This window comes from Ascaphus truei, chromosome 2 (genome assembly GCF_040206685.1).
Source record: "Ascaphus truei isolate aAscTru1 chromosome 2, aAscTru1.hap1, whole genome shotgun sequence".
Taxonomy (NCBI): Eukaryota; Metazoa; Chordata; class Amphibia; order Anura; family Ascaphidae; genus Ascaphus; species Ascaphus truei.
Window position 1 is genome coordinate 343,080,974 of NC_134484.1, and position 26,927 is coordinate 343,107,900.

The 26,927-nt window shown below is 41.0% G+C and overlaps 1 protein-coding gene across 5 annotated transcripts in view; it reads left to right on the forward strand.

Moving 5' to 3' along the window:
- Nucleotides 1-26,927, forward strand: part of TPK1 (thiamin pyrophosphokinase 1) — a 519,153-nt gene that overhangs the window by 143,185 nt on the left and 349,041 nt on the right. For all 5 annotated transcript variants that reach the window (XM_075586749.1, XM_075586753.1, XM_075586752.1 and 2 more), the window contains one exon: nt 1,661-1,730. In XM_075586749.1, coding sequence (XP_075442864.1) covers nt 1,661-1,730 — 70 coding nt within the window. The remainder of the gene's footprint in view (nt 1-1,660; nt 1,731-26,927) is intronic.

Consider the following 26,927-nt stretch of genomic DNA (forward strand, 5'->3'; position numbering starts at 1 on the left):
ATCACTCCAAGTTTATATTATTTTTTGCGTGACTGGTATAGATCTCGTCTTCTTACACAGCATTGTACTGTACACAGGATTTTCATCAGCCCTATATAAACAATGGTTTACGCATTTGTCTGCTTGACTTCATTCTGTCAGGGATCAATTGATTGCACTCCACAATTCAGTGCAGAGAAAAATAAGTGACACAACCCTATTCCGCAACAGGTTATGTCTATTTTGACAGATTTATTAAACTTGCATTTCAGAACTCTTTGAATGTGGAAACATTTTAGATTTAACTGCAAAATCAAATGCAGCGAACTCATGGAAGTACTGTACTATCAATGTTCTTTCATTTATAGTTTAATTTATAAATCACAGTATGATGCTCAGAAGTTGAAGACATCAGACAAAAATGTCTGCCAGGCAGATGAAATTTCCTCCAACAGCATGTATGCAATCAGGAAATCAATGAAAGCTCAGTTAGACTTTAGAGTCTCACTATTAGGAACCTTTGGAAGCCATATCTTATATTATTAGTTTGCAAGTAAAATATAATGTATTTACTATACTTAAGAACAATCAAAAATAGTGTGCGAGGTGAAAAAAAACAGCAATATTAAGGGTTTTGGTAAGAAGGAAAAAGTGTATGCATGAAAGGTAGGAAGAATGGGTAACACTTTGTTTCGTGATGTTTGGGCAACGTCCTTTTTAGTGGAACCGTGGTGGCCTTGTGACATTGCCCCAAAGTCATGAACTATTTGCTGGTTTCTGGGGGAAATCACAATCTCAGCTCTCAGGTCCACAAAGCTCTGTTATTTACTTAATGAGGCGTTAACATAAAATAACACCTTGGTAAGTGGCATCGTGTATCTTCATAGCCCACTAACGCAATGTTAAGTGCTTTTTTCACTAGTAACAAACCCTTGCGTTCGCTTTAACGGATGTTCGTGCTAATTCTATGCAAAAGAGGTGTTCCCTATAACCACAGCTATCCAAAGAGCTCTGTTATACATAATGCAGGGATTTAATGTTACGTTAGTTAGGTCATAGCTAAAGGTGGCGTTACTCATATCCAGGCCCTGAAATAGGAATTTTACAGGATCTGGATAAGTGTAAGACCACAGTTAGGTTTAATTTAACCAACATATTGTTATTTACATGGTTCTTTTTCTCTGCTGTCGTCTGTTTTTTTTAACTTTAATGAATCAACTATTCAGAGACCTGATAGAATTGTACACAGGAATCTCCCCAAGACCATCCCATCTTCTATCTAGTCTTCGTCTCCCTCCCCTTCTATACAGTTGAAGGCCTTACTTCTTATCCTTCGCAAGTCATTGATCTGTGTCCCTGTCTCTCATGAATTGCTATCTATTACCCCTTTTATCTCATCCTTTAAGTAGCCTCATATGTGCTATCTGTTTACATTAGTTATGCTTGACTTAAATCTGAAACATGCCCTATAATATGAAACAGACGCTGGAAATTGAAGCAACAGAGTCACATGACTGAGTTATTTAACTTTGCTACTAAAAGCAGGAGAATGGGTCTGTTTACTGTAATACCAACATATGTTTAATTTACTAAAGAACATTGTCATCCTGGATTCTGTATACAGTAAGTTAATTGAAATAAAATATGTAATTTAACATCAATTATTTTTCTTTGCATTTAGCTACTTTAAGAGCATGTGCTGATGGGGGTGCAAATCGTTTGTATCATATCACAGATGGACTGCAATACAAGTAAGTTTAGATTTGCTTTTGATTTTGGTAAAAATGCATGTATTGAATTATGAACTACTTGATAGTGCATCTAATGACCGTTTTTATATGCATGTAGATCTATCTATAAAGAACATTGGTCCGGTAAATAAATCAATATTACAACTGTTACTGTAAGTAATATGTTATTGCAGTACATTTTTAGGATTTAACATACTGTATATACAGATAGACTTGTATATACAACGTCAAAATAATGGATATTCAGATTATAGTCTGTGTCTCTGATAAAATAAATATTTGCAGATCTTTATATTATGTATAAAATGAACATCGTTTTTATAGTCCGGTGGTACAAATAAGAAGCAAACAGTATGCTAAATTTATTGGATTAGAGGTCCATTAGAAGGTAAATTAATAATTTCATTGTAGAGCCTTAGTTTAGCTCTGTTAACCTACAGTACAACATAATGAATTGTAGGCCACTAGAGACTGAAGTGGTTAAGGCATGTAAGTATATAAAATCCAACATAGTAAAGTATGCTTCACACTACATATATGCTAAAAGCTGCAACTTGTTAAATCTACCAGCTGGAGGATTTGACAGGAAAAAAGTTACATGAAACTAAATTATTTGCTGATCTTTCATTAACCTTTCAGGTCTCCATTATTAGCAATAATGCAATAGCTCCATTCTGTTCTGCTTTATCATTCCATTAAAAGTAACATAGTATAATTAAGTTTAAGGTCACATAAATTAATTTGGAATGCTATTTTGGGGATAATTAGATTGCAAAGAGGGACTAATCTACAGTATGATCTTAATTTTAATCATGTATGCCCTTTACTCGGGGCATTTGTATTTAGTGGGAATGGGTTATCTTACCTAAACTAGAGTCCTCTCGAGCAGAACTCTGAATCTCTCCCTTCTGTGAGCACCTTCGTTTAGGGAATTTATTGCCGATTCTTAGGTGTAGAGGGAAATAAAAATGACCACCAGTCACCATTGCCAGTTAGCAGGTCAATAAAAGTGACACTAATATATTGTGAGTCGAATCAATCAATACTACCAATCAATAGTGATTGGTTGCAGTGCCAGGTGCTATTTTAACGGTGGGACTAGCAGTCCGGCTTTGTTTTTTGTTGAGACGAGAAAAAAAACCATGTACTAAATGTTGGTATTTTAACTCTTTGGGGAGCCAGAAGGACTGCGGCACCAGATTGCCCTGGACCCTCCGGCAAACTGCGATAACGTAACCGTGGCGTCCCTTAACCCGGAAACAGATTACAGAAATTTAGCTCTCTAAATGCACGATTTGGCCACCACATCATGGGGCTGCTGGAGTGACACACCCCACATGTTGGGGCACCCAAAAGGTTAAGGAACTTCTAGGTTAGCAGCCAAATACTGTAAGCAGCCCACTGAATACATTAAATTGATAAATTTAATAAGGTTGTAATTTCCAATTTTATTTCCCCATATATTCTTTTTTAGAGGTAGCGCCCGGGTATTTCTCTTCACTACTTTGTCATGTGCAGTACTTTCAATACTTAAGAGGATACCATACTTTGCTTAATTACAGGCCAATATGTACACGTGTGCAGAATAAAACAATGTCTTTGGTTGAGCTGTTTAGTCGGGTATTTACCTGAAGGTTGTTGAGTGAGCGCTAATTCTATCCATGATCCATTCCATCCACCTCTCTGCTCCCACTACACTGGGAAAAAAGGGCTACTGTTTTGGCCAGCAATTGGGGGCCATGGATGAAGCCCCCACAGGCCACATGTGATCCTTGGACTGCCTGTTTCCGACCAATGTTCTAGCCGTCTTCATGTAGCTTAAATATGAACCATGATTGGTTAATCCCATGTCTTTCTGATGGATCAGTCTTAGTTGGGTTTTTTTTATACAGTATTTTGTTACGGAGAATATTAGTGTGCTTCCTCTTCCCTGTCAATATGAACACCTACAATCTGTAAGTTGAACAGAAAAGTCGATGACTTTCTCTCAATGTTCTGGATGTGCATTTCATGAGTCTCTACCTCCGATCATCAGTCATGTTCTTTCTGATAGTGTTTTTCCAGGGAAAGGCAAAAAAAAAGCATACGGTTACATGCAGCATATTCACAGTAGCTCTTTTTTCTCTGTCTTCATTTCATTAAAATTCTTCTTACATGAACTAGTAAGAATCTGTTGTCTGAAACAAGGAAAATCTCTCAAAATACATATTTGAAATTCAACATACAGTACCAGAGTCCTACATGCTTACATAAAAGGATGTTTATGTAAATTAAATTGGTTGGTATTAGAGAGAAATTTCTTTCCATCATTGAGGAAACTCTTGAATAAATTACATTCTTAATTTACATTTTTTATAAGGTTTTCCTGCTGTGCAGAGAGATTAAAAATTGATTAAAAAAATACATTGAAAGCATTATTTTTAGTTACGGTATGCAGATGCTAAATTAAGAAACTAGAGTACAAGATTGGTATAGTTTTAAAGTGATATCTATTAATCCACTAAACCTTCTAGCTTCACAAGATTCTTAAGGTTATTTTGATTCACAAGCCCCCTCTCTCCTCCCCCCGTTCCCATGTATTTCTCTCCCTTCTGTCTCACTCCCTCTCACTCTCCTGCCTCGCATGTTTTTCTCTCCCCTGCGCCTCACTCTTACTCCCTCTTTTCCTCACTCACCCCCTCTCCTATCCCTCTCTTCTCCCTCCGTCAATAACCCCACACTCACTCCTTCCCTCCCCCACACACAATTCCCCCCACAAGATATATATACCAAAAAATTTCCCACCCTCAAATACATACAAAAAAATCCCCACCTCCCAAATATATACAACCTCCCCCATCCCCCCAAATGCATAAAAAAAAACACCTACTCAATACATATAAAAAAAAATACATATAACCCCTCCCAACACTGCCCACAATTTTCAATTTGGCCCAGTATCCAAAGGGGAGATTACACAAGCGCTCCTCAAATTAAAACTAAGCAGCCAATGTGGATCTGATTTACTACAATCTAGGTTCCTAAGACTTGGTGCCCCAGAAATTGCCAAACCAATTGCTTCCATAACTCTCTCCTGTCTGCAGGCCATATCCCTAAGATCTGGAAAACTGCCAGAGTTGTTCCAATCTTCAAAAGTGGGGACAAAAACACTGTCTCAAACTACAGGCCAATCTCCCAATCCTATCCAAAGTCATGGAAAAATGTGTCCACTCCCAATTAAGCGATTACTATTTCAAGACAAATTTCCCTAGCCAATTCCAATCTGGCTTTCGCCCCAAACACTCTACCGTAACTACCTTGCTAAAAGTTTGCAATGAAATCCAGTGTGGAATGGAACGGGGTCAACTCACTGGTGCAATATTCCTAGATTTTGCAAAGGCTTTTGATACTGTTGAGCATTCTATCCTGCTTAACAAACTCCAGAGCTCTGGAATAGGGAAGCATGCTTTAAACTGGTTTCAGTCCTACCTATCAGGTAGATCCCAACATGTGTCCATCTCAGGCTCTAACTCCAACCCCCTGGATATCACATGTGGTGTGCTGCAAGGCTCTGTTCCTGGGCCCCTTCTCTTCTCAGTGTTCATCAATGATCTTCCCACAGCTGGTAAGGAAGCCTCAATACACATGTATGCAGATGACACAATCCTATATGCACACAGGCATAGCCTCTCCGACCTTCAACACATACTTCAGTCTGACTTTTTGAGACTCAAAAACTGGATTTCCCAAAACAAACTGTTTTTAAACACTGCAAGACTGTAACAATGGTATTTGGGACCAAGACTAAATTTGTAAAGCTCCCAGTGACTGAGCTCCTGATTACAACCAACGCTAACACCACCCTAACACCTGTCACTAGTTTTAAATACCTGGGTATATGGTTCGACTCCCACTTAACATTCGGAATGCACATTGATACCCTGACATCCAAAACCTATGCCAAACTAGGTGTATTTTACAGAAACAAATCCTCCCTAAGCCTGCTGGTCAGAAAGCGTATTGCACAGCAGATGCTAATGCCAATTATAGACTATGGAGATATAGTATATGGCTCGGCACCCCAGAACCACCATAGCAAACTTGACACCCTCTACAATTCAATTTGTTGTTTTGTTCTCCAATGGAACTACAACACACATCACTGTGAAATGCTCAAAGAACTAGATTGGTCATCACTCGAGTCTAGGCACAAAGTTCACCTTTCCTGTCTTGCCTTCAAATACTTTCTGGGCAAGCTACCCATCTATCTGAACAAGCTCCTCGCCCTTACCACATGCAGCACTTATCATCGGAGATCTGACTCCAAAAGACTGTTCATGGTCCCAAGGCTCAACAAAGTATCCGGCCGCTCCTCCTCTTACCGTGCACCCCAAAACTGGAACAACCTACCTGAGACTCTCACATTCACCACCAGTTTAAGTTCTTTCAAAACAAAAGCTGTCTCCCATTTTAATCTGGTCTGTAACTGTTACATAAGCCTATAATATACATCTTCTCTAACTGCATGCAATGTATTGTATATAATGTATACCCTGTTCATTTATGTAACTGTATTTTTAACCATATATTATTTGTCATATTAACTATGTCCAGGACATACTTGAAAACGAGAGGTAACTCTCAATGTATTACTTCCTGGAAAAACTTTTTATAAAATGACGTCCCACATTATAGAAGGAAATTGGTGTTGTATTTTTTCACCTGTCTTTGATATTTGGAAACTAATCAATACAGAGTTTGCAGTAAATGAGTCTACTCCAGATGGTGTTAGGAGTAGTATTAAAAATGTAGTGACATTGTCTTTGCATGAAAGAACAACCTTATTCTTAAAGGCGAAATATTTTTACATTCCCCTATTCATAAAGTTTATTTTATAATTGTGTGACAAGATATCTTTTTCAGAATAGAAATGCTTCAACCCTCCACTAAGGACAACTGGGCTTTTCTAATTTAACAGAGCCTTTCTTTTATAGCTGCTGTGCTTTAGAATGATACTTTTCTATTTCCTTTTTGTTAATCATCTTTTCAGGATTTAGCACCTTTGATATATTTATATTAAGTGTCAGCACTTGTTAACAACCTAGGGCATTATTTGATTGATGTGCTTTTATATTTTTTATTTTTATGCTAAGCTTTCTCTATGCACAACTATAATATTAGACCTTCCAGTGGACCTGCAGAATACAATACTTCTTCATACTGTAGATGTTCTTTTGTTCACATACCTTTCAAAAACCCAAAGATCTCTTCTTTATTTGCACATAGTTTGAGAGTACATTTGGAGAAGAAATCTGCAATGTTTTCAAAGCTTTGTGCCACTATTACATCTGTAAAGTATTCGTCCGTTGATTGAAATGTATACATTTAATGTATATAATGTATAATGTACAGTATATGGAATCTACACTTGTCCAAGATTGGTATTTCTGTGAGGACTTAAAAGAAGTGTTAGCACTAATCCAGTAATAACCATAACATGGTAAATGTGCATTTACTGTAAGGTGTGTGTCACGGGAGACCAGGACTAATACCAGGGGTCAATATCGCCAGACAGACACGAGTTTCTAAAATTAATTTATTGGAAAACAGTATCCACAACTGTACAAATAAATAGACAACACACATACTCACAACCTGGGGAAACTGGGAATACCCTGCAGTTCTAGTTGCAGGGACCGCCTTGCAGAGATTTCCCCTGTTATCTTCCTTCTTCTTGCACATTGCCTACAGGGACTGTTTTTCAGGCCTGGGACCAGCACTGTAGCTCTGTATCTGTAGCTGACAATCATCACCACAACTGGAGCTTGAGCTAACTAGGGGTCTCCCTTCCCACCTTTTTATACCCTTAACCCACAACTTTGAAACATTCAGGGCCAGGTGCTGTCTACGTGCCCAGCCCCTGATTGGTGGGTAGAAATGTAACATTAAAAAGAGAAACATACAAACTGCTACAGGGAAAGGTCACAGATAGTTTTGCAACATTTCTCCTGCAACCACAGTAACCACTGGCCCATGAGGTGTGGAACCAGGTTTACAATACAGATATAATACATATATAACATAATACAGCTGTATTATTGATGGGTAGGGTTAATGCAGGCTTAACCTTTATTAACAGCAGCCATATTTTGTGTGTGTGTGTGTGTGTCATTACATTTTAAGTTATGGTGGGTGAAAACGGCAACAAAAAACCTCCACCGTTAGCATATAGCCAATAAAGAATATCACTTGTGAGCACATTAACATGTCTTTGACATGTCTGCAACCCTGCCTTTCAACCATTATCCAAACAAGAGCCGGGCGCTTACCTTACGTGTTGTGTCAGGGTGGGGGGTGCAGTATGATGCTTGAATAACAAACCAAATGGAGGTGGTCTCTCACAATGGAGTCTGTTAAGGATCCCTGTGCTCGACCCCAGAAAGGGGTTTCCAAAGCCCTTGTGGGATATAGAGAGAGAAAGAATAGGGGGAGCAAAAGGGTTTAGAGCATATTAACCAGCAATAACAATCTTAATACAGGTCACTGTCTCTGGAGTGTCAATATACAGATGATAAATCAATACTCACACGGCCCTGTGTGAGCAAAGTTGCATAGGGGTGTCTTGATTTTGGGGGTCTGGTCTGTCCACGTAGTTAGTGGGGTTAAGGGTATACATAAGTGAAGCAATAACCATAAACACTTACACGGCCATGTGTAAGCACAGTTGTTGAAAGGTATCTGTGGTATACACCTAGATTGCCCGTCCAAAGTAATCCCAGGGGTGCTGTGCACGCTGCTGCTGGCAGGCAGGGGGTTAAATACGGGTCTCCGTCACGGTTCTCCCGTCCTGGGGTTCTTTCCCTCCCCGTTTCAGCAAGGGTAGTGAGTGAGGCAAAATTACAGTGTGATATCAGCAATGGTCTTTAAAAACGTAAACGTTTATTAAACATTGAATATTGAATCACAACAAATGCACTCACATAAAATAACACTGTCCCGGCGTGCTCCCGTGGCTGTGGTTCGCAGATGTTCCTGGCCGCACTCTCCTCCGCGTCCGGAGTCGGAATAGATGGCGGTTCCTGGCGCGGCTGTGTCTGCAACTGCTTCCACCAGCTACGGAAGCCCCAATAGTTCAAAAGTCTGTGTAAAACGGCTTCCTCAGGCTCAAAATGTGACACATTTTGAGCCTGAGGAAGCCGTTTTACACGGCGAAACGCGTAGCTCCATTTCGGTGAAGACTTTTGAACTATTGGGGCTATATATCACCTACCATACAATGCTCCCACTGCAGCAAGGGATTCTGGGAAATGACATGCAATGAGCACACAATGTGTCACCTTTTGCCTGGAATATCCATCCACATGGAGCCCATTTAAGCAGATGCATTGCCGTTCACACAGCTTTTAATCACAGCATGGGACTAGCAAAGCTCACAAGTGATATTATTTATTGGCTATATAGTGTGTAGATAGATATATACATACATACGCAAACCATATTGATAAAGAAAAGTAGAATATATTGGGAAAATGGAAGTTTACATTTTTCCTTTCACATACCGGTATTTTGATATAGATTTTAAACGCTCTAGGGTAGGTACAGGCATACCCCACATTAACGTACGCAATGGGTCCAGACCATGTATGTAAAGCGAAAATGTACTTAAAGTGAAGCACTACCTTTTCCCCACTTATTGGTGCATGTACTGTACTGCAATCGTCATATACGTGCATAACTGATGTAAATAACGCATGTGTAACAGGCTCTATAGTCTCCCCGCTTGCGCACAGCTTCGGTACAGGTAGGGAGCCGGTAATACTGTTCAGGACATGCTGACAGGCGCATGCGCGAGCTGCCGTTTGCCTGTTGGGCGATTTGTCCTTACTTGCGAGTGTACTTAAAGTGAGTTTCCTTAAACCGGGGTATGCCTGTATTCATTGTGTCAACACTATTCTAGCAAATTCTGTGTTAAATGCATCGCAGCAATATATAAAATTTTTGTATAGAAATCTTGTTTAGTTTCTAAGCTGATGTCAAGAGAGATTATCCAGCAGTGCTCATGCCATTACAAATGTCTATCATTCTCAAACTCATAGTTCCTGATCAGCTATGGACATATACAGTATACATTACAGACCTGACAACGTTAAGGAGAAGTGGGCTTGTGACGGCAGTGGCAGCATGACATTCCCAAATAAAGATGAAGCCTGCTTGCTTGCTGGTTAATGTTCTATGGTAATATGTAACTGAAGGTTATGTATCTGCTGTGGGATTGACTGTTTATTGAATGTATCTGTGTGACTCCTTGTGTGCCTGGGCCAGTAACAATGGCTAAGTGACCAGCATACAATGAGTCAGAGGACTACCCTTTATGTAGGTGCAGTGCTACGGGACAATGGGGAGTTGGGGAAGAATGCGCCCGCCTGTTGAGAGAGTACACACACCAAAACCGGAGCATTAGCCCTTGGCCATGGTTACTCCTGGCGTGCGGAGGCGCGCTGAGGCTGAGGGAAAGCAGGTGCTTTCACTGGCCTTAGACAGCGCGCCGCCCGGGGGCGTGTTAGCGGGTGTTCAGTGACGTCACGGAGCTGGATCGCCCTCATTGGGCGAACCGCTCACGTGACCGGCCCTGCGCTCCGGCAAGCGCGAAGATTTAAATTTTCCTAAGACCTACGCTTCCGCGCGCTTGCGGAAGCGTAGGCGAGCCCCTACTAAAGCCGCTCTCATTGCGGCTATAGGAGCTAAGTGCCGAGCGGAAGCGCGCCTCAGCGCGCCTCCGCCCGCAAGCACTAAACATGGACGCGGCCTTATTCTCATCCCTGGCAGCGAGGCGTCTAACCCTGCTAGAGGCCTGGTACTGAATTTGGGGATTGGGGTTAGGGTCCTAGTCCAATTGACCCAATTCCCATTGGTACATTTCAATTTCCCATGATCACAGGCTCCGCTCTTCGGGGCTGTCCCCTCCCTGGACTGGTTCGTTTATTTCGACTCCTCACTGCAGATTGACTCAGCGGTTAAAGGGACACAGCTGATTGGTCTGTACCCGGTTCTCCATGATTCCAGATGTAGGTCAGGAAACTATGCAAGTCTACGAAGATCCGAGCTTTACAGTTGTTGTTGTTGGCTGGTCTTGGTGTCTGGAGACCAACTGTATCGAGAACTGTGTGAACCTGGAGCGGTCATCAATAGTTACTCTGGTATCTGGAAAGGGCTATCGAGGTGGCATCCAAGGTAAGCTATCTGGTGTTTGCGATCCCAAGTAGTCTGGTCAATCGAGACAGTGTTTTGGAACATTACAGGTCAGTTTACTATGGTCTGCTTATAGTTATAGTCACGGCTCGACAAATTATAAAAAAACGCCACTCGCCCGAAAAAAAGGCACTTGCGCCCCCCCGCCCGCCAAAAAAAACCAGACTAACTACCCTCCCTTTCTCACCCCCCTCACTTTACCTGCTGGCGAGTTTTTCCAGCAGCGGTGTGGTGGTGTTTCCCGGCATGCTCTTGCAACTCCCGTGAAAATGGCTGTGCGGCGTCAAATGACGCCACGTTGCCATGACAACGGAACGCTACTTGACGTCACTCAGAGCCATTTTCATGGGAGTTGCAGGGGGAGATGCAGGAGAATGCCGGGATACACCGCACCACCCTGCCGCTGGTAAGACTCATCAGCGGGTAAAATGCACTCGCCGTGGGCGAGTGAATTTGTCAAGCCCTGGTTGTAGTGTCCTGTCTTTATCACTTTAGCATCTATAGGAAAGGTGTGGTCTGGCATTTTTGGGATGGTATGCAGACGGGACAAAAATACATCTTCTTAATATTGGTACTGTATTTAAGTGTACAGTAGGTCTCAACAATTATTTATAATCAAGTTCTACAGTTGATGTGCAGTTACTAAGAAATTAACTCTAATGTCTGTTCTTATCATGTTGTATTCATAAAAAAAATGAAGTTTGTATGAAATGTAGGTTATTAAAGTTATTTTATTCTAATCCTCTAAAAGATACTGAAAATCGGGTGAGTTATTTATGGTTCTCTTTTGGGATCCCTAGGTGACTATGAATGTGTAAAAAAATCAATATAAGGCAAGGGTCTGTGTCTAAATGCTGCTAGGTGTTCTATACTGTGTATATACAGGAAGATTTACTGTCAGCGTGGGCACGAGGCTGTGTGGCGTGACACCTGTGTGAAGATTTTGTTGTCCGCGGCTCGGCTACAGTCAGCCAGAATAATTATTTGTGCATTTATTTGTTATTGCAAGTCATTACTGTACATGGCTGGCAGGTGGCACACTGAATATCTTCATCTATAATACTTGGTAGCCGTACATGAGCCACAAGTATCTGTGCTCTTGAATGCTACAGTAGGAACCCCAAGGTGTCTCAATTCAAGATACGACATGTCTCGCTTTAAACACTGCCTTTCTTTGTATAATGACCCTGAACTTCTCTACAGTATCACACGTTACTCAAATCACTATGCAAATATGATAATAACCAAACCAGGATTGCACATAGATGTTACCATATTGCATATACCTGAGTACTTACCAGTTAGTTTCCAACTGAGGATGTAACAGTGGTTGTACTCTGTGTTATGCATATATCTACAAGGGCTGTATTCGAATATACTATATTCATCATCATAGTAATTGACATCCATAGGAATACTACCTTTGTGTTCCAAGATTGCCACAGAGTGGGTTCACTCCATTTTTCGAGTCTGTGCTAATAGACAGTGATCTTTACCCCTGTGGCGTTTTCATATTTTGCTGCTGCTTTTCTCTGGAGTACACTATAATCCTACTAAGGTTTACATTTATAAGGTTTATTGCATGTATTGAAAATTTTCTGACATACCTATGTGCAGTCCTGGTTTGGCTACTACCATATTGCATATACCTGAGTACTAACCAGTTAGTTTCCATCTTAGAGCAACACCTTATTGAGGATTTTTAATATTTGTAAACTGTGTATTGTAGTTTAGTATCATGTAATTAAAATATTATTGTTTTATTTTAGTCCTGAGTGGACATCTGTGTGTGTCGGAGCTTACACCAGCTATGGTCATCTGACTCTCCTTGTTGGAGATAGTAGTATCTTCTGGACTATCTGTCCCACTATATCCACAGAGAGTGCACTATATAGGTATAGTAGGGTCCATATAAAGGAGATGTAACCGCTCACCCCATAAGTTTGTATAAACAAAAATGAAGGTAAATTTAAGCAGGTGCTTGGAGGGAAGGACGACTTATATTGACAGAGTTGATCCAAGGAGGATCAGAAAGATTCCCTCTATTATTAGCACTCAATGCTGGGTATAAGTAGGCAGACTATAGTGGTCCAACAGATAATTACTGTTATTAGGTCTATTGACCCATTAAATACCGGGAAGATCAAAAAACAAAAAAGTTTTATTAAATTCAAATATTGGCTAAAAACACATATATACATTCATCCATTAAAAATAACTCCATAATAGAGTGGCTCTGTTTGCAACCATCAAAGTTAGGTGTAACTTTCTATCGTAAATTCTGGCTGCTCTCACTAAGCATCCATTGCGTAACTATAACACTGTTCAGGTCAGCAAGTATATGTTGGCATTAGCAGATAGGAAATTATGGTGTATACTTTCACTTCAACTAAGGACTGATTTAGTCCATCATCATACTTGTACTCATGATTTCATATGCTCAGACCACAATCTATGGTAGGTATTTAGGTGTATCACGTGTAGTGGTAACTGAATTAGTTATCACATTCATATACTATATACACAGGGATAGGCGCGATTGGATATGAATTCCCAATGGGTATGTATAAATGTTTCTCTCCTGTATGATATCCAAAAGCGCGTCTATATATTCCGTATAGGAAAGTATATTTTTAGTTGTATATAGATCCCCACAGTGTCATCTCAATAATGACTGGCATATATACACATAATAACATGAATATCCTGTGAGAATACACTTCCTACATCAGATACTTCTACTGATCTAACCGTGATCAGTGTGGGAGCACCCCAAAATACGTGCATCCGTCACGGATAGAAAACAGATCCAACCTCAGCGGGTCAAACAGCAAGGATAGCGCTGTCGGTAATACAAGCCTGTCCACTGCCACAGTCTGCTGAGCCGCCCGCTTGCTGCCTGTTTGCTGCCTGAATCAGGAGATGCCGCCACTTCTGAGGACGTCACTTGTGTGATGTCTCACATTCCTGACGATCGTTTCGCGTGTACACCACGCTTCTTCAGGGGGAGGAGTCTGTTTCCTGATCTAGCCGGCAAATATTTATACTCTAACAAGAGATAAAGTCCCGCCCATTATAAGTCAGATGAGGAGTCTATGCCCGTGATCCAATCGGGTACATAGTATGTGTAATTCTACTCTAATATCGTATGTTATTGAACCAAATTAATTCAGGGGGGTCCAGAATAGGGTACTTGTCGCAGTAGATAGGTAAGTATGGTACAAAAAAATATATCTAACTATGATGATATTGAGTTGTTAACCCTATAGTGGCTATACTTATGCATAGTATCCTATGGGCAATTAGGGACAATAATTATCAGTGGGATTGGCTATGCAGGTCTGTACATCAGTCAGTTTCTTATTGGTAAATAACATTCTATGTTATTAATGTATCTTGTTTTCTTCTCCAATCTATTAATAAAGTAATAAATACATATAGGTGCATGTGAGTGTCTTGCAATTTTTATGGGCAGTTATTATAGTGTCATGATGTTATACACTATTGTAGACATACACTATATGTATAAATACCTCAATAGGTACCTGAACATACATGTATATATAACCCATTCAGTTGGATAGGGGAGTTAAGGGATAATAAGTGTATAGTTGCGTACATATTAGTTAGTATATATACGCATATTTCTGTACATTCAACACCTGCACGTGTGCACTTGGTAAGTGAAATTATGACATATACATGAAAATAAATTGAATATAATATAATACAGTGAATAGATTGAACAAGGCACTCCGTCAGGTAGATGAGGGTGGGTGCAAATCCTATATGAAACAAATAAGTAATACGATACCGTATGAGCGAATATCAGAGGCAGCACTCCATGAGGTTGTCAAAAAAAATATTATTATTTCTCACTGAATACAATATTTTTTTTGACAACCTCATGGAGTGCTGCCTCTGATATTCGCTCATACGGTATCGTATTACTTATATAATATAATATAATTAGTCATTGTGTAATAAATTAATTAAATAATCAATATCTAGAAATCAAATCAATAGGTGAGTAAGTGCTAATATATATATATATATATATATATATATATATATATATATATATATATATATATATATATATATATATATATATATATATATATATAGTGTGTGTGTGTGTATCATGTAGGAGTGAATGAACAATTAAGTGATCTGCCCCTAATGGTCAATACAGATCTAGTTATGATTAATAACTATATACCTGGATCCCCTCTAATAATCCTGTGATTAATTATCAAGTGCACATGTACAAGTGTGCCGCAGATATAATAACACGTATGTTCATAGCTATCGGATGTATAAGAAAGATGAGTAGATGAATCTCTCATTTAGTCCCAGTGGGGAGAGGGTTTGCAGTTGAAAAATCCAATGACATTCTTTTTGTAGCAGCCGTTTATCCCAGTCCCCCCTCTGGGATCTCTAGGTACATGTTCGATGCCACAGAAATGCATAACCCTAGAATCACCTTTGTGATGTTGAATAATATGTCTAGCTACAGGTGTGTCTGTAGCATTTCATACATTTCCTATATGCTCTATGACTCTTGTTTTTATTGTCTGTGGGTCTTGCCTATGTACTTCAGGCCACAGTCACAAGTCATTAAATATATTGTACCATATGTCAGACAGTTGATGAAATCTTTAATTTGAAAAGTAGCAGTATTGGCTGAATTAGAGAACTGTTTTGTGGTGGCATAAAACGACAGGCCTTACATCTTGAGCATGGAAATGATCCATGCGGTTTAGTGCCCAGCCAGGTTTTCTGTTGTGTTTGGCTGCATCCAGTCGTTGGATTGTCTTTTAGGATTTTTTATAAATCTATGTCTTCTAACAGGACATGCCAATGTCTTTTTAGAGCATTTTTTATACCTTGCCATTGATTGTTATAGGTAGAAATGAATCTTATGGTTTCATCTTTAGATTTCTCTTTGTTATTCACCAGTAGACTCGATCTGGGAGTTGTCAAAGCCCTATAGTATGCTTTTTTGATGAGCTTATTGCTATATCCTCTCATTTTAAACCTTTGTGACATATCCATTGATTGTCTGGTAAATTCAGATGTGGTCGAGCAATTTCGACGTAGTCTCAAGAATTGTCCAGTTGGTATATTATTTGTAATGTGCTTCGGATGGTGACTATTTGCCATCAACAAATTATTGGTGGCTGCCGGCTTTCTAAATATACTGGTTTCAACATTCCCATCTGCTGATTTGGAGATACTGATGTCCAAATTTTTTATTTTGTGTTTATCTATTTGAACCGTTAACTTCAAGTTATGTTGGTTATTGTTCAAGTTGGTAATGAACTCTTGGAGTAATTCTTCAGTACCTTTCCAGATCAGCAGTATGTCGTCTATATATCTGACCCACAATTCCACAAACTCAGTATATTTTTCTTGAGTCTCTATGAAGACCACCGTCTGCTCCCACCAGCCTAGGTATAAATTGGCGTAGGTGGGAGCACAGGTGGTCCCCATAGCAGTACCCTGTATTTGATGATAAAGGGTATTGTGGAACAAAAAGAAATTGTGGGTCAAGACATAATCCAGCAGTTTTAGGACAAGTTCATTATGAGGTACACAATCAGTGCTTCTTTTTTTCAAAAAATGTGGAATGCTAGAGTAAAGCCCCTCCACATCTAAACCAACTAAAAAAGTATCAGGATCCAGAGTAATACCTTCTATTTTTCGTAAGACATCTGTAGTGTCTCTAACGTAAGATGGCAGTGTTTCTACGAATGGACGTAAAAACCGGTCAAGGTAAACACTTACATTGGAAGTCAAATTTCCAGTGCCGGAGACAATAGGTCTTCCCGGTGGTGGTCTCATTTTTTTTATGGATTTTAGGTAAATAATAGAAGGTGGCCACCTTGGAATTCCTAATTAGCATAAAGTCAGATTCTTTTTTAGATATAAGTTTTTGTTCCAAACCTTCACTGAGTATGTCAGTCAGTTGTCCAAGGTAAAGAAGTAGTAGGATTAGTTTATAAAAAAAAATGAATAGCATTTTGCATCAGATAGTAAGCATCTACATTCTTGTAAATAGTCTTCCTGATACAGGATAACTACATTTCCACCTTTGTCAGATGGTTTAACAATAATGTTTTTATCCTGTTCTAAATCCCTTAAGGCCAATCTTTCGGGATAAGTCAGGTTCTGTTGTCGTTTGACAATGAGTAAGTCCTGTAGATCTTTAGTAACAAGTCTCTTAAAAACATCAACATTAGTACTACAGTCGTAGGGGGGTACAAAAGTAGATTTCTTTTTTAAGTCAGTGAAAGGGCCTTCACCTGGGGGTCTGAGGCTTTCCTCTTCAAGTTGTTCCAGAATGTCAATGGTATCAAGTTGTTGTGTATTCAGCAATTCCAAGGGAGTATTCGCATTTTGCCATTGTCTGCGTTTTTTGAAAAATTTGTGAAGTGTCAACTTTCTACAAAATAGATTTAGATCTTTAATACATTCAAAATGATCTAATTGGCTTGTTGGGCAAAACGACAGGCCCTTGGATAACATACTAATATGGTTGGAATTCAGAATCTTAGAAGAAAGGTTGATTACCTGTGTTATCTTGTCCGTCTGACTCTCTTGGATGGTTCCCTGTAGGCCCATTTTTGTCGGTCCCTTAGATAGTCCTCCCTTCCCCCTCCTTGTTTTCCTCTTATATTTGGAATTGAGAAGAGGCCAGTGTTCTCTAAAAAAGACCCTGATCTTTGGGGTAAAGGGAATTGAGCTTCAATTCCTAAATTAGAGGCCTCCTGAGTGTGTATGCCTGTATCTGGTTCTATCTAGTTCCATCCAGACTCTTGCGTTCTTCTCAAGGATGTCTTCTTTCTACCTCCTTTGTATCTAAAGCCCTCTCCCGCCTTAAACCTTTTTCATTGACTGCCCCTCACCTCTGGAATGCCCTTCCCCTCAGTACCCGACTAGCACCCTCTCTATCCACCTTTAAGACCCACCTTAAGACACACTTGCTTAAAGAAGCATATGAATAGGACTGTGGCTATTCTGAACACATGGCACATAAAGCTTGGCCCCCTGCAGATGCACTTACCAGAACTCCCTCCTACTGTCTCTGTACGTTCTCCCTACCTACCAATTAGACTGTAAGCTCCTCGGAGCAGGGACTCCTCTTCCTTAATGTCTAAAGCACTTATTCCCATGATCTGTTATTTATATTATCTGTTATTTATTGGATTACCACATGTATTACTGCTGTGAAGCGCTATGTACATTAATGGCGCTATATAAATAAAGACATACAATACAATACAATACAATTTATTATTATTTATTTATAAAATATTTTACCAGGAAGTAATACATTGAGAGTTACCTCTCGTTTTCAAGTATGTCCTGGGCACAGAGTTAAGACAAATAATACATGGTTACAAATAGTTACATAAATGAACAGGGTATACAGGCATACCCCGCTTTAACATACGCAATGGGACCGGAGCATGTATGTAAAGTGAAAATGTACTTAAAGTGAAGCACTGCCTTTTTTCCACTTTACAATGCATGTACTGTACGGCAATCGTCATATATGTGCATAACTGATGTAAATAATGCATTTGTAACCAAAATAAATACAGAAGGCTTTATTCAAATAAAATGAATGGGAGCAAGCAAGGAGGTGAGAGGCGCGCACGCGGGTCTGCACTGTATAGCAGTCTCTCTCTCTCAGTCAGTCAGTCTCTCTCTCACTCAGTCAGTCACGCACTCAGTCACACATACACGCACTCAGTCACACACACACGCACTCAGTCACACACACACGCACTCAGTCACACACACATGCATTCAGTCACACACACACACACACACACTGTCACTCAGTCACACACTGTCACTCAGTCACACACCTGGCACCCGGGGGTATAAACACAGACTGGGAGCTAAAACATTTTTTGTGAAATATATTTTTCTGTTATTATTATTTTTCTGTCAACAATTCAATCTATATCATTCCGTTGTGTATATATAGAAACTAATATGTTTATTTGTAATATACCATCAGATTTTAATCCACTGTACATTGATTCCTATGTGTGCTTCTCACATATATTGTGTTTATGCTCTTAAATCATTATTGAAAGCAACTGTAATATTATGCAAAAACATGAAGAATCCATTGATTCAATATTGCCATTAGGTTGTTTTTGAATATCTGTAAAAATATTAATTAGATATGTATAACTGTTGCAAATGTACTTTTTCATGCAAAACTTGGCATAATTCATTTCACCAACATATGAACCCATTATATACGATTGCAAGATTGCACACAAAAAAACAACTAGAGATCATAGATTTGTCATTAATGAATTACTTTTTCACAGATCTGTAATATTTCCAATAAGCTCTATAAAGCTCTAAAAAAGCTCTAATAACATCAATGCAATCATATATTATGGGCAACATTTTATTTGTCAATTATAGAGTCCTTCAGTTCATGCATAGTTGATATGCTTTAGTAGAGAAGAAAATGGTGGAGCACTGCAGAAAAAATGAAAGGGCTGGAGGCTGCTTGAAAATTAAAAAATGCTTTAATTTATGGCATTGGTAGACAGGGCTACAAAAACAGAGGGTAACTCTGACGCGTTTCGCGCTGTATAAGCGCTTTATCTTTGATAAAGCGCTTATACAGCGCGAAACACGTCAGAGTTACCCTCTGTTTTTGTAGCCCTGTCTACCAATGCCATAAATTAAAGCATTTTTTAATTTTCATGCAGCCTCCAGCCCTTTCATTTTTTCTGCAGTGCTCCACCATTTTCTTCTCTACTTTGATTCATCATATTGGAAGGAGGCACGCCACACCAGTCCAGGAAGGTTTCGTGAGTTACTTGTTTTTGCAATGGCAGTATCATTATTCATGTTTCTATCATGTATTATGCCCATGGGTTGAGGGGTGCCGTCCCATAAGTGGGTGTGGGGTGTGCTCTCTTCAGTGAGGGTACATTTCACACACCTGCTGTGGTGCTTGCATACCACTCTATTACCCTATCATATGGCAATCAAGTGAGCAATCAGTGCCTTATATACTGCTAAAGAAGCTAATACTTGCCTGGACACCCATGCTATATTGCAACAATACTACAGAGACATTTGTAGCACCTACAGGGATTCATTTCCCATACCTACTATACTTGATATGCTTTAGCTATTGTTTTTAAAACCACCACCGTTGATGTATTTTTCTTTTTCTCTGCATGGTGGGGTGATAATGCTGGGTCCAGCCTGTGAGTAATATTTTCCCTCATTGACACCGAGGGATGACGCTGCGGTCTCCATGACTACATGTATAGCTTGTAAACAATCATCCACTGCATGGAGTCCGTCGCGTCACTTCCGGTTTTCAATTTCCGGTTTCGTCACTTCCGGCCAACGGAGCCGCGGCTGTGAACAATTTGAACCGTAATCAGAAGCACTATATTAAGGGGGTCCCAGCATAACATTTTTACTCTCTGACGAAGCGCCATTTAGGCGTGAAACGCGTAAGAGCTACCCTCCATTTTTTTGTCTGCACCATGATGTCCGAATAAAGATGACCTTTTACCACAAGCTGTTATCCTGATCATCCTTGGCTGTGCCCTGACACACTGCTTCCTGCAGTATACTCATCTGTCACTCAGTTACACACTGTCACACACAGTCACTCAGTCACACAGTCACTCAGTCACACACAGTCACTCAGTCACACACAGTCACACACAGTCATTCAGTCACACACAGTAACTCAGTCACACACAGTCACACACAGTCACTCAGTCACACACAGTCACTCAGTCACACTCAGTCACACACAGTCACTCAGTCACACACAGTCACTCAGTCACACACAGTCACTCAGTCACACACAGTCACTCATTCACACACAGTCACTCAGTCACACACAGTCACTCAGTCACACAGTCACTCAGTCACACAGTTACTCAGTCACACACAGTCACTCAGACACACAGTCACACACAGTCACTCAGTCACACAGTCACTCAGTCACACAGTTACTCAGTCACACACAGTCACTCAGACACACAGTCACACACAGTCACTCAGTCACACACAGTCACTCAGTCACACACTGTCACACACTGTCACTCAGTCACACACAGTCACTCAGTCACACACAGTCACTCAGTCACACACAGTCACTCAGTCACACACAGTCACTCAGTCACACACAGTCACTCAGTCACACACAGTCACACACAGTCACTCAGTCACACACAGTCACTCAGTCACACACTGTCACTCAGTCACACACTGTCACTCAGTCACTCAGTCACACACTGTCACTCAGTCACACACTGTCACACAGTCACTCAGTCACACACAGTCACTCAGTCACACACTGTCACTCAGTCACACACTGTCACTCAGTCACACACAGTCACTCAGTCACACACAATCACTCACTCAGTGTCACACACACACACACACACACACACACACACACACACACACACACACACACACACACACACACACACACACACACACACACACACACACACACACACACACACACACTCAGTGTCACACACACACACAGTAACTCAGTGTCACACACACACACAGTAACTCAGTGTCACACACACACACACACACACACACACACACACACACACACACACACACACACACACACCACACACCACACACCACACACCACACACCACACACCACACACCACACACCACACACACACAGTCACTCAGTGTCACACACACACAAGCAAAGATTGCAGCAGATCTTCTCCTTCCCCTCACGGCTGTTCAGTAGTTCACATCACATGCAAAGCTTCGCAGAGCTCTGAGGAGGGAGGAGGGGGGAGAAGGAGGAGAGCGGAGCAAGCAGAGTTACGGGCGGAATCACTGGTTTAGCTGCTGCTTTATGGAGCGTGAGTGCAGGGGAAACGGAGACAGATGGGAGGGGGAACGGAGACAGATGGGTAGGCAGAGAGAGCAGAGGGAACAGGGAGAGCACCATAATAAAGACAAGCATGAAGGAGGTTGCAGGAGTGTTGAGGTGCGCACGCCGCCCCCTGGTGTCCGTACTCGAGAAGCACGCGTATGTACACAGGGGTAAGGTGCAACTAAAAATAAATGTACGTACTTTTGAGTGTACGTAAAGTGGGTGTACGTAAAACGGGGTATGCCTGTACATTATATACAAGACATTGCATGCACAGTTAAAGTAAATATATGTTATGGGCGAATGAAACAGTTACAGACCAGATTAAAATGTGAGACAGCCTTAGATTTGAAAGAACTTAAACTGGTGGTGAATGTGAGAGTCTCTGGTAGGTTGTTCCAGTTTTGGGGTGCACGGTAAGAGAAGGAGGAACGGCCGGATACTTTGTTGAGCCTTGGGACCATGAACAGTCTTTTGGAGTCTGATCTCAGGTGATAAGTGCTGCATGTGGTAGGGGTGAGGAGCTTGTTCAGGTAGCTGGGTAGCTTGCCCATAAAGAATTTAAAGGCAAGACAGAAAAGGTGAACTTTGCGCCTGGACTCTAGTGATGACCAATCTAGTTCTTTGAGCATTTTGCAGTGATGTGTGTTGTAGTTCCATTGGAGAACAAAACGACAAATTGAATTGTAGAGGGTGTCAAGTTTGCTAAGGTGGGTTTGAGGTGCCGTGCCATATACTATGTCTCCATAGTCAATAATTGGCATTAGCATCTGCTGTGCGATACGCTTTCTGACCAGGAGACTTAGGGAGTATTTGTTCCTGTAAAGTACCCCTAGTTTGGCATAGGTCTTGGTTGTCAGGGTATCAATATGCATTCCGAATGTTATGTGGCAGTCAAACCATAAGCCCAGGTATTTAAAACTAGTGACAGGGGTTAGGGTGGTGTTAGTGTTGGTTCTAATATGGAGCACAGTCGCTGGAAGCTTTAAGAATTTAGTCTTGGTCCCAAATACCATTGTTACAGTCTTGTCAGTGTTTAAAAACAGTTTGTTTTGGGAAATGCAGTTTTCGAGTCTCAAAAAGTCAGACTGAAGTATGTGTTCAAGGTCAGAGAGGCTATGGCTGTGTGCATATAGGATTGTGTCATCTGCATACATGTGTATTGAGGCTTCCTTACCAGCTGTGGGAAGATCATTAATGAACACTGAGAAGAGTAGGGGCCCCGGAACAGAGCCTTGCGGGACACCACAGGTGATATCCAGGGGGTTGGAGTTAGAGCCTGAGATGGACACATGTTGGGATCTTCCTGATAGGTAGGACTGAAACCAGTTTAAAGCATGCTTCCCTATTCCAGAGCTCTGGAGTTTGTTAAGCAGGATAGCATGATCAACTGTATCAAAAGCCTTTGCAAAATCTAGGAATACTGTACCAGTGAGTTGTCCCCGTTCCATTCCACACTGGATTTCATTGCAAACTTTTAGCAGGGTAGTTACGATGGAGTGTTTGGGACGAAAGCCAGATTGGAATTGGCTAGGGAAATTTGTCTTGGTGTAGTAGTTGCTTAATTGGGAGTGGACACATTTTTCCATGGCTTTGGATAGAATTGGGAGAAGTGAGATTGGTCTGTAGTTTGAGACAGTGTTTTTGTCCCCACTTTTGAAGATTGGGACAACTCTGGCAGTTTTCCAGGTCTTAGGGATATGGCCTGCAGACAGGATAGAGTTGACTATGAAAGCAATTGGTTTGGCAATGGCTGGGGCACCAAGTCGTAGGAACCTAGATTGTGGCAAGTCAGGTCCGCATTGGCTGCTTAGTTTTAGTTTGAGGAGCGCTTGTGTAATCTCCTCTTCAGATACTGGGCCAAATTGAAAATTGTGGGCAGTGTTGGGAAGGGGTGGGAATATATGTGGGCACTCCCAGGATGAGATTCAGGTTTGTGGTTTGGGCTGCGTTTCGCTAATAAGTTAGTGGCACACCCCACAAAGTAATCATTAAATGCATTTGCAATGTCAGTGGGGTTTGTCAGAGTGATATCCCCCTTAGTGATATTACTTGGTTGTTGATGGTTAGGAGGCTGGAATATATTGTTGATAACCTTCCAGAAGTTAGCTGGGTTTGATGTATTTTGGTGGAGATTGTCAGAGTAATATTGTGCTTTTGCATGCCTTGTTTGCCTTGTGCACATACAGGCATCTGTAGTGATTGAGATCCTTGGTAGTGCCAGTTACTTTGTAGCTTTTCCACAAGGCATCCCTGAACTGGTAGAGATCTATAAGGTCAGTTGTAACCCATGGAAGATGGGCCCCCACGTACCCATATATTTTGCATAGTGGAGCATTGGTATCGCAGAGTTTTAAGAACTCGGATTGGAAATAGTCGAGCGCAGAATCAGGGTCGGGAATTAAATTGATTCTGTGCCATGGGCAGTTGGTAAGGTCATCCAGAAACTGTTGTGGGTTAAAGTTTTTAAATGTTCTAGTGAGGAGAACTTTAGGGCTTGAATGGGGCATTTTAATTTTCCTTACACAGTACACTATTGCATGGTCACTGAAAATATCAGGAAGGATGCCAGAGGATTGGATTCTGCTGGGGTTTGAGGAGAGAATCCAGTCTAGCAAGGAATGGTTATGCAATTTCAGGTTTGTCCGTGTGGGTTGGGAAATGAGTTGTGATAGCTTAAGTGACTTGAGTTGTATCTGGATTTTATGGTTTTTAGGGTCAAGCCAGTTGAAGTTGAAATCCCCAAGAACTAGCAGCTCACTCTTCTCGTTCAGAGAGGAAATGGAGCCAAGAAAGTGGGTGATATCAGCCAGGGATTGTAGAGGGGCTTGAGGGGGGCGGTAGATGCCAGCGAGCAAATGGGCTTAGAAAAGGGGAGGCAGATTTTGTCAACTAGAATTTCAAAAGAGGGTGGGCTTGGGGGGCAATTTAACAGTGTAAATTGTAATGTGTCTGCAATATACAGTAGAATAACACCCCTCCTCCTCTCTTTGACCTATCTCTCCTAAAAATGGAGTATCCCTGAATGGCGATATTTGCATCAGGGGTTTTATGGGTTAGCCATGTTTCTGTAAGAACGATGGCTTTGGGTTTATGCATAAGGCACCATGCCCTTAGTTCGTCCAGTTTGGGCAGCAGGCTCCGAATATTTATATGGGCGACAGATAGCCCTTTTTGGAATTTATAGGTGGAATTCTCAGGGGCATAGGACAGATTTGAAATGGGAGGACCTGGGTTAGGTTCAACATCACCTGCTAAAGAGAGTAACAGTATGAGCAGAAATTTGTGTACTTTTTTCCAAGTTGTAAATTTGTGGTGTTTGCCATTAGAGTGAGCAGTGGTTGGTGTGCTGGTTTTTAGAGTTCTCCACCAACATTCCGTAGATAGTGCAAGGCTTTTGAGTAGTCCAGGGTGTATGGTGATGTTGGGTGTGGGCCAGAATGGAGGAGTTTGTTGTGTATAGAGGGAGTAACATCACCATGAGGCCAGGAAAAAGAAAAAAGTTAAGATACATAGCAGGTACATGATGCCAGAGGTAGGCAGTGCTGCATGGAGCTGTTGTGAGTGTGTGCAGACTAAACAGCAGGGGTGTGCCTGTTCCTTGTCAAATGTTTTGCTGCATTGCAATGCTAGTCAGTACTGGGTTTCAGTGGGCTGAGTTGGTGTGGGAGTTATTTTTGTGCAGTCAGTTTTGGGAGAGGCTGCAGCGAAATAAGTTGTAAAGGGGTGTGGGGTTAAAATATGCAGGTTAACAAGCATGGGATCAAAGTGTGATCATGTAAGCTCACCGTTTGTTGCCTTGAGTAAGAGTTTGCAGAAAGGATGCAGTCCCCAGTCCCCAGTCACCTCTAGTCAAACTATAGTCTAACTATTATTGTCACTTAAAATGATCACTTTAAATGCATCACTCTTAAGATGCCAATGCTACCTTGCCAATGCAAGGGGAATATGTGTTTTATACATCTAAAGCAGTCACATGACCCTCCCCCCGCCCCAATAAATCAGCTTGTTCCAGTTGGTCAATTAACAGCACAGAGTTAAGAGGGGGAAAAAAAAAAAAACACCTTTTGATATTCAAACATACCAAACTTATCACTGCTTAAGGCCACTGAGTAAATCTTTTAAACAGGACTTGCACATCAGGAACATACCAAACTTATCACTGCTTAAGGCCACTGAGTAAATCTTTAAGTCACTAAGTCTAAGGTTCTAAGTCACTGGCGGAAGCTTCCCACTCGGTGGAGGATTCTTGCGTAGTTAAATATTTGTTATTCGGTCGGTATCTGGTTTTAAAACGTAAAATTTTACCGTTTTTAAAATCTTCAAAATCACGTATATATTTTTTATGTTTTCTCTCTTTAATATCTTTTGTTAGTTTTTCTATATTCGCTTTCAATTTATTCGCTAAAGATTCGAAATTTGGATCAGATTGACACTTATTTATGTCTGATAGTAGAGTTATATGCGTATATATACTAACTAATATGTGCACAACTATACACTTATTATCCCTTAACTCCCCTATCCAACTGCATGGGTTATATATACAGGTATGTTCAGGTACCTATAGAGGTATTTATACATATAGTGTATGTCTACAATAGTGTATAACATCATGACACTATAATAACTGCACATAAGAATTGCAAGACACTCACATGCACCTATATGTATTTATTACTTTATTAATAGATTGGAGAAGAAAATAAGATACATTAATAACATAGAATTTTATTTACCAACTAGCTGAGAGCCCCGGCGTTGCCCGGGATGTTTGTGGTGTGGGTGTGGCATTTGGGTGGGGAGTGGTCCACACGGCCCATGTGCGGTGTACACCCCCCCCCCTACTGTGTGTGTGTCCCTGTGTGTGTGTGTGTCCCTGTGTGTGTCCCTGTGTGTGTCCCTGTGTGTGTCCTGTGTGTGTTTGTGTCCCTGTGTGTCCTTTGGCCCGTCACTCCGCCTCAGGCCAATGAGAGGTGTGCGGGGGCGGGCCAAGGGACCAATCAGATTTCCCCTAGGGACACCGGACATCCAGGC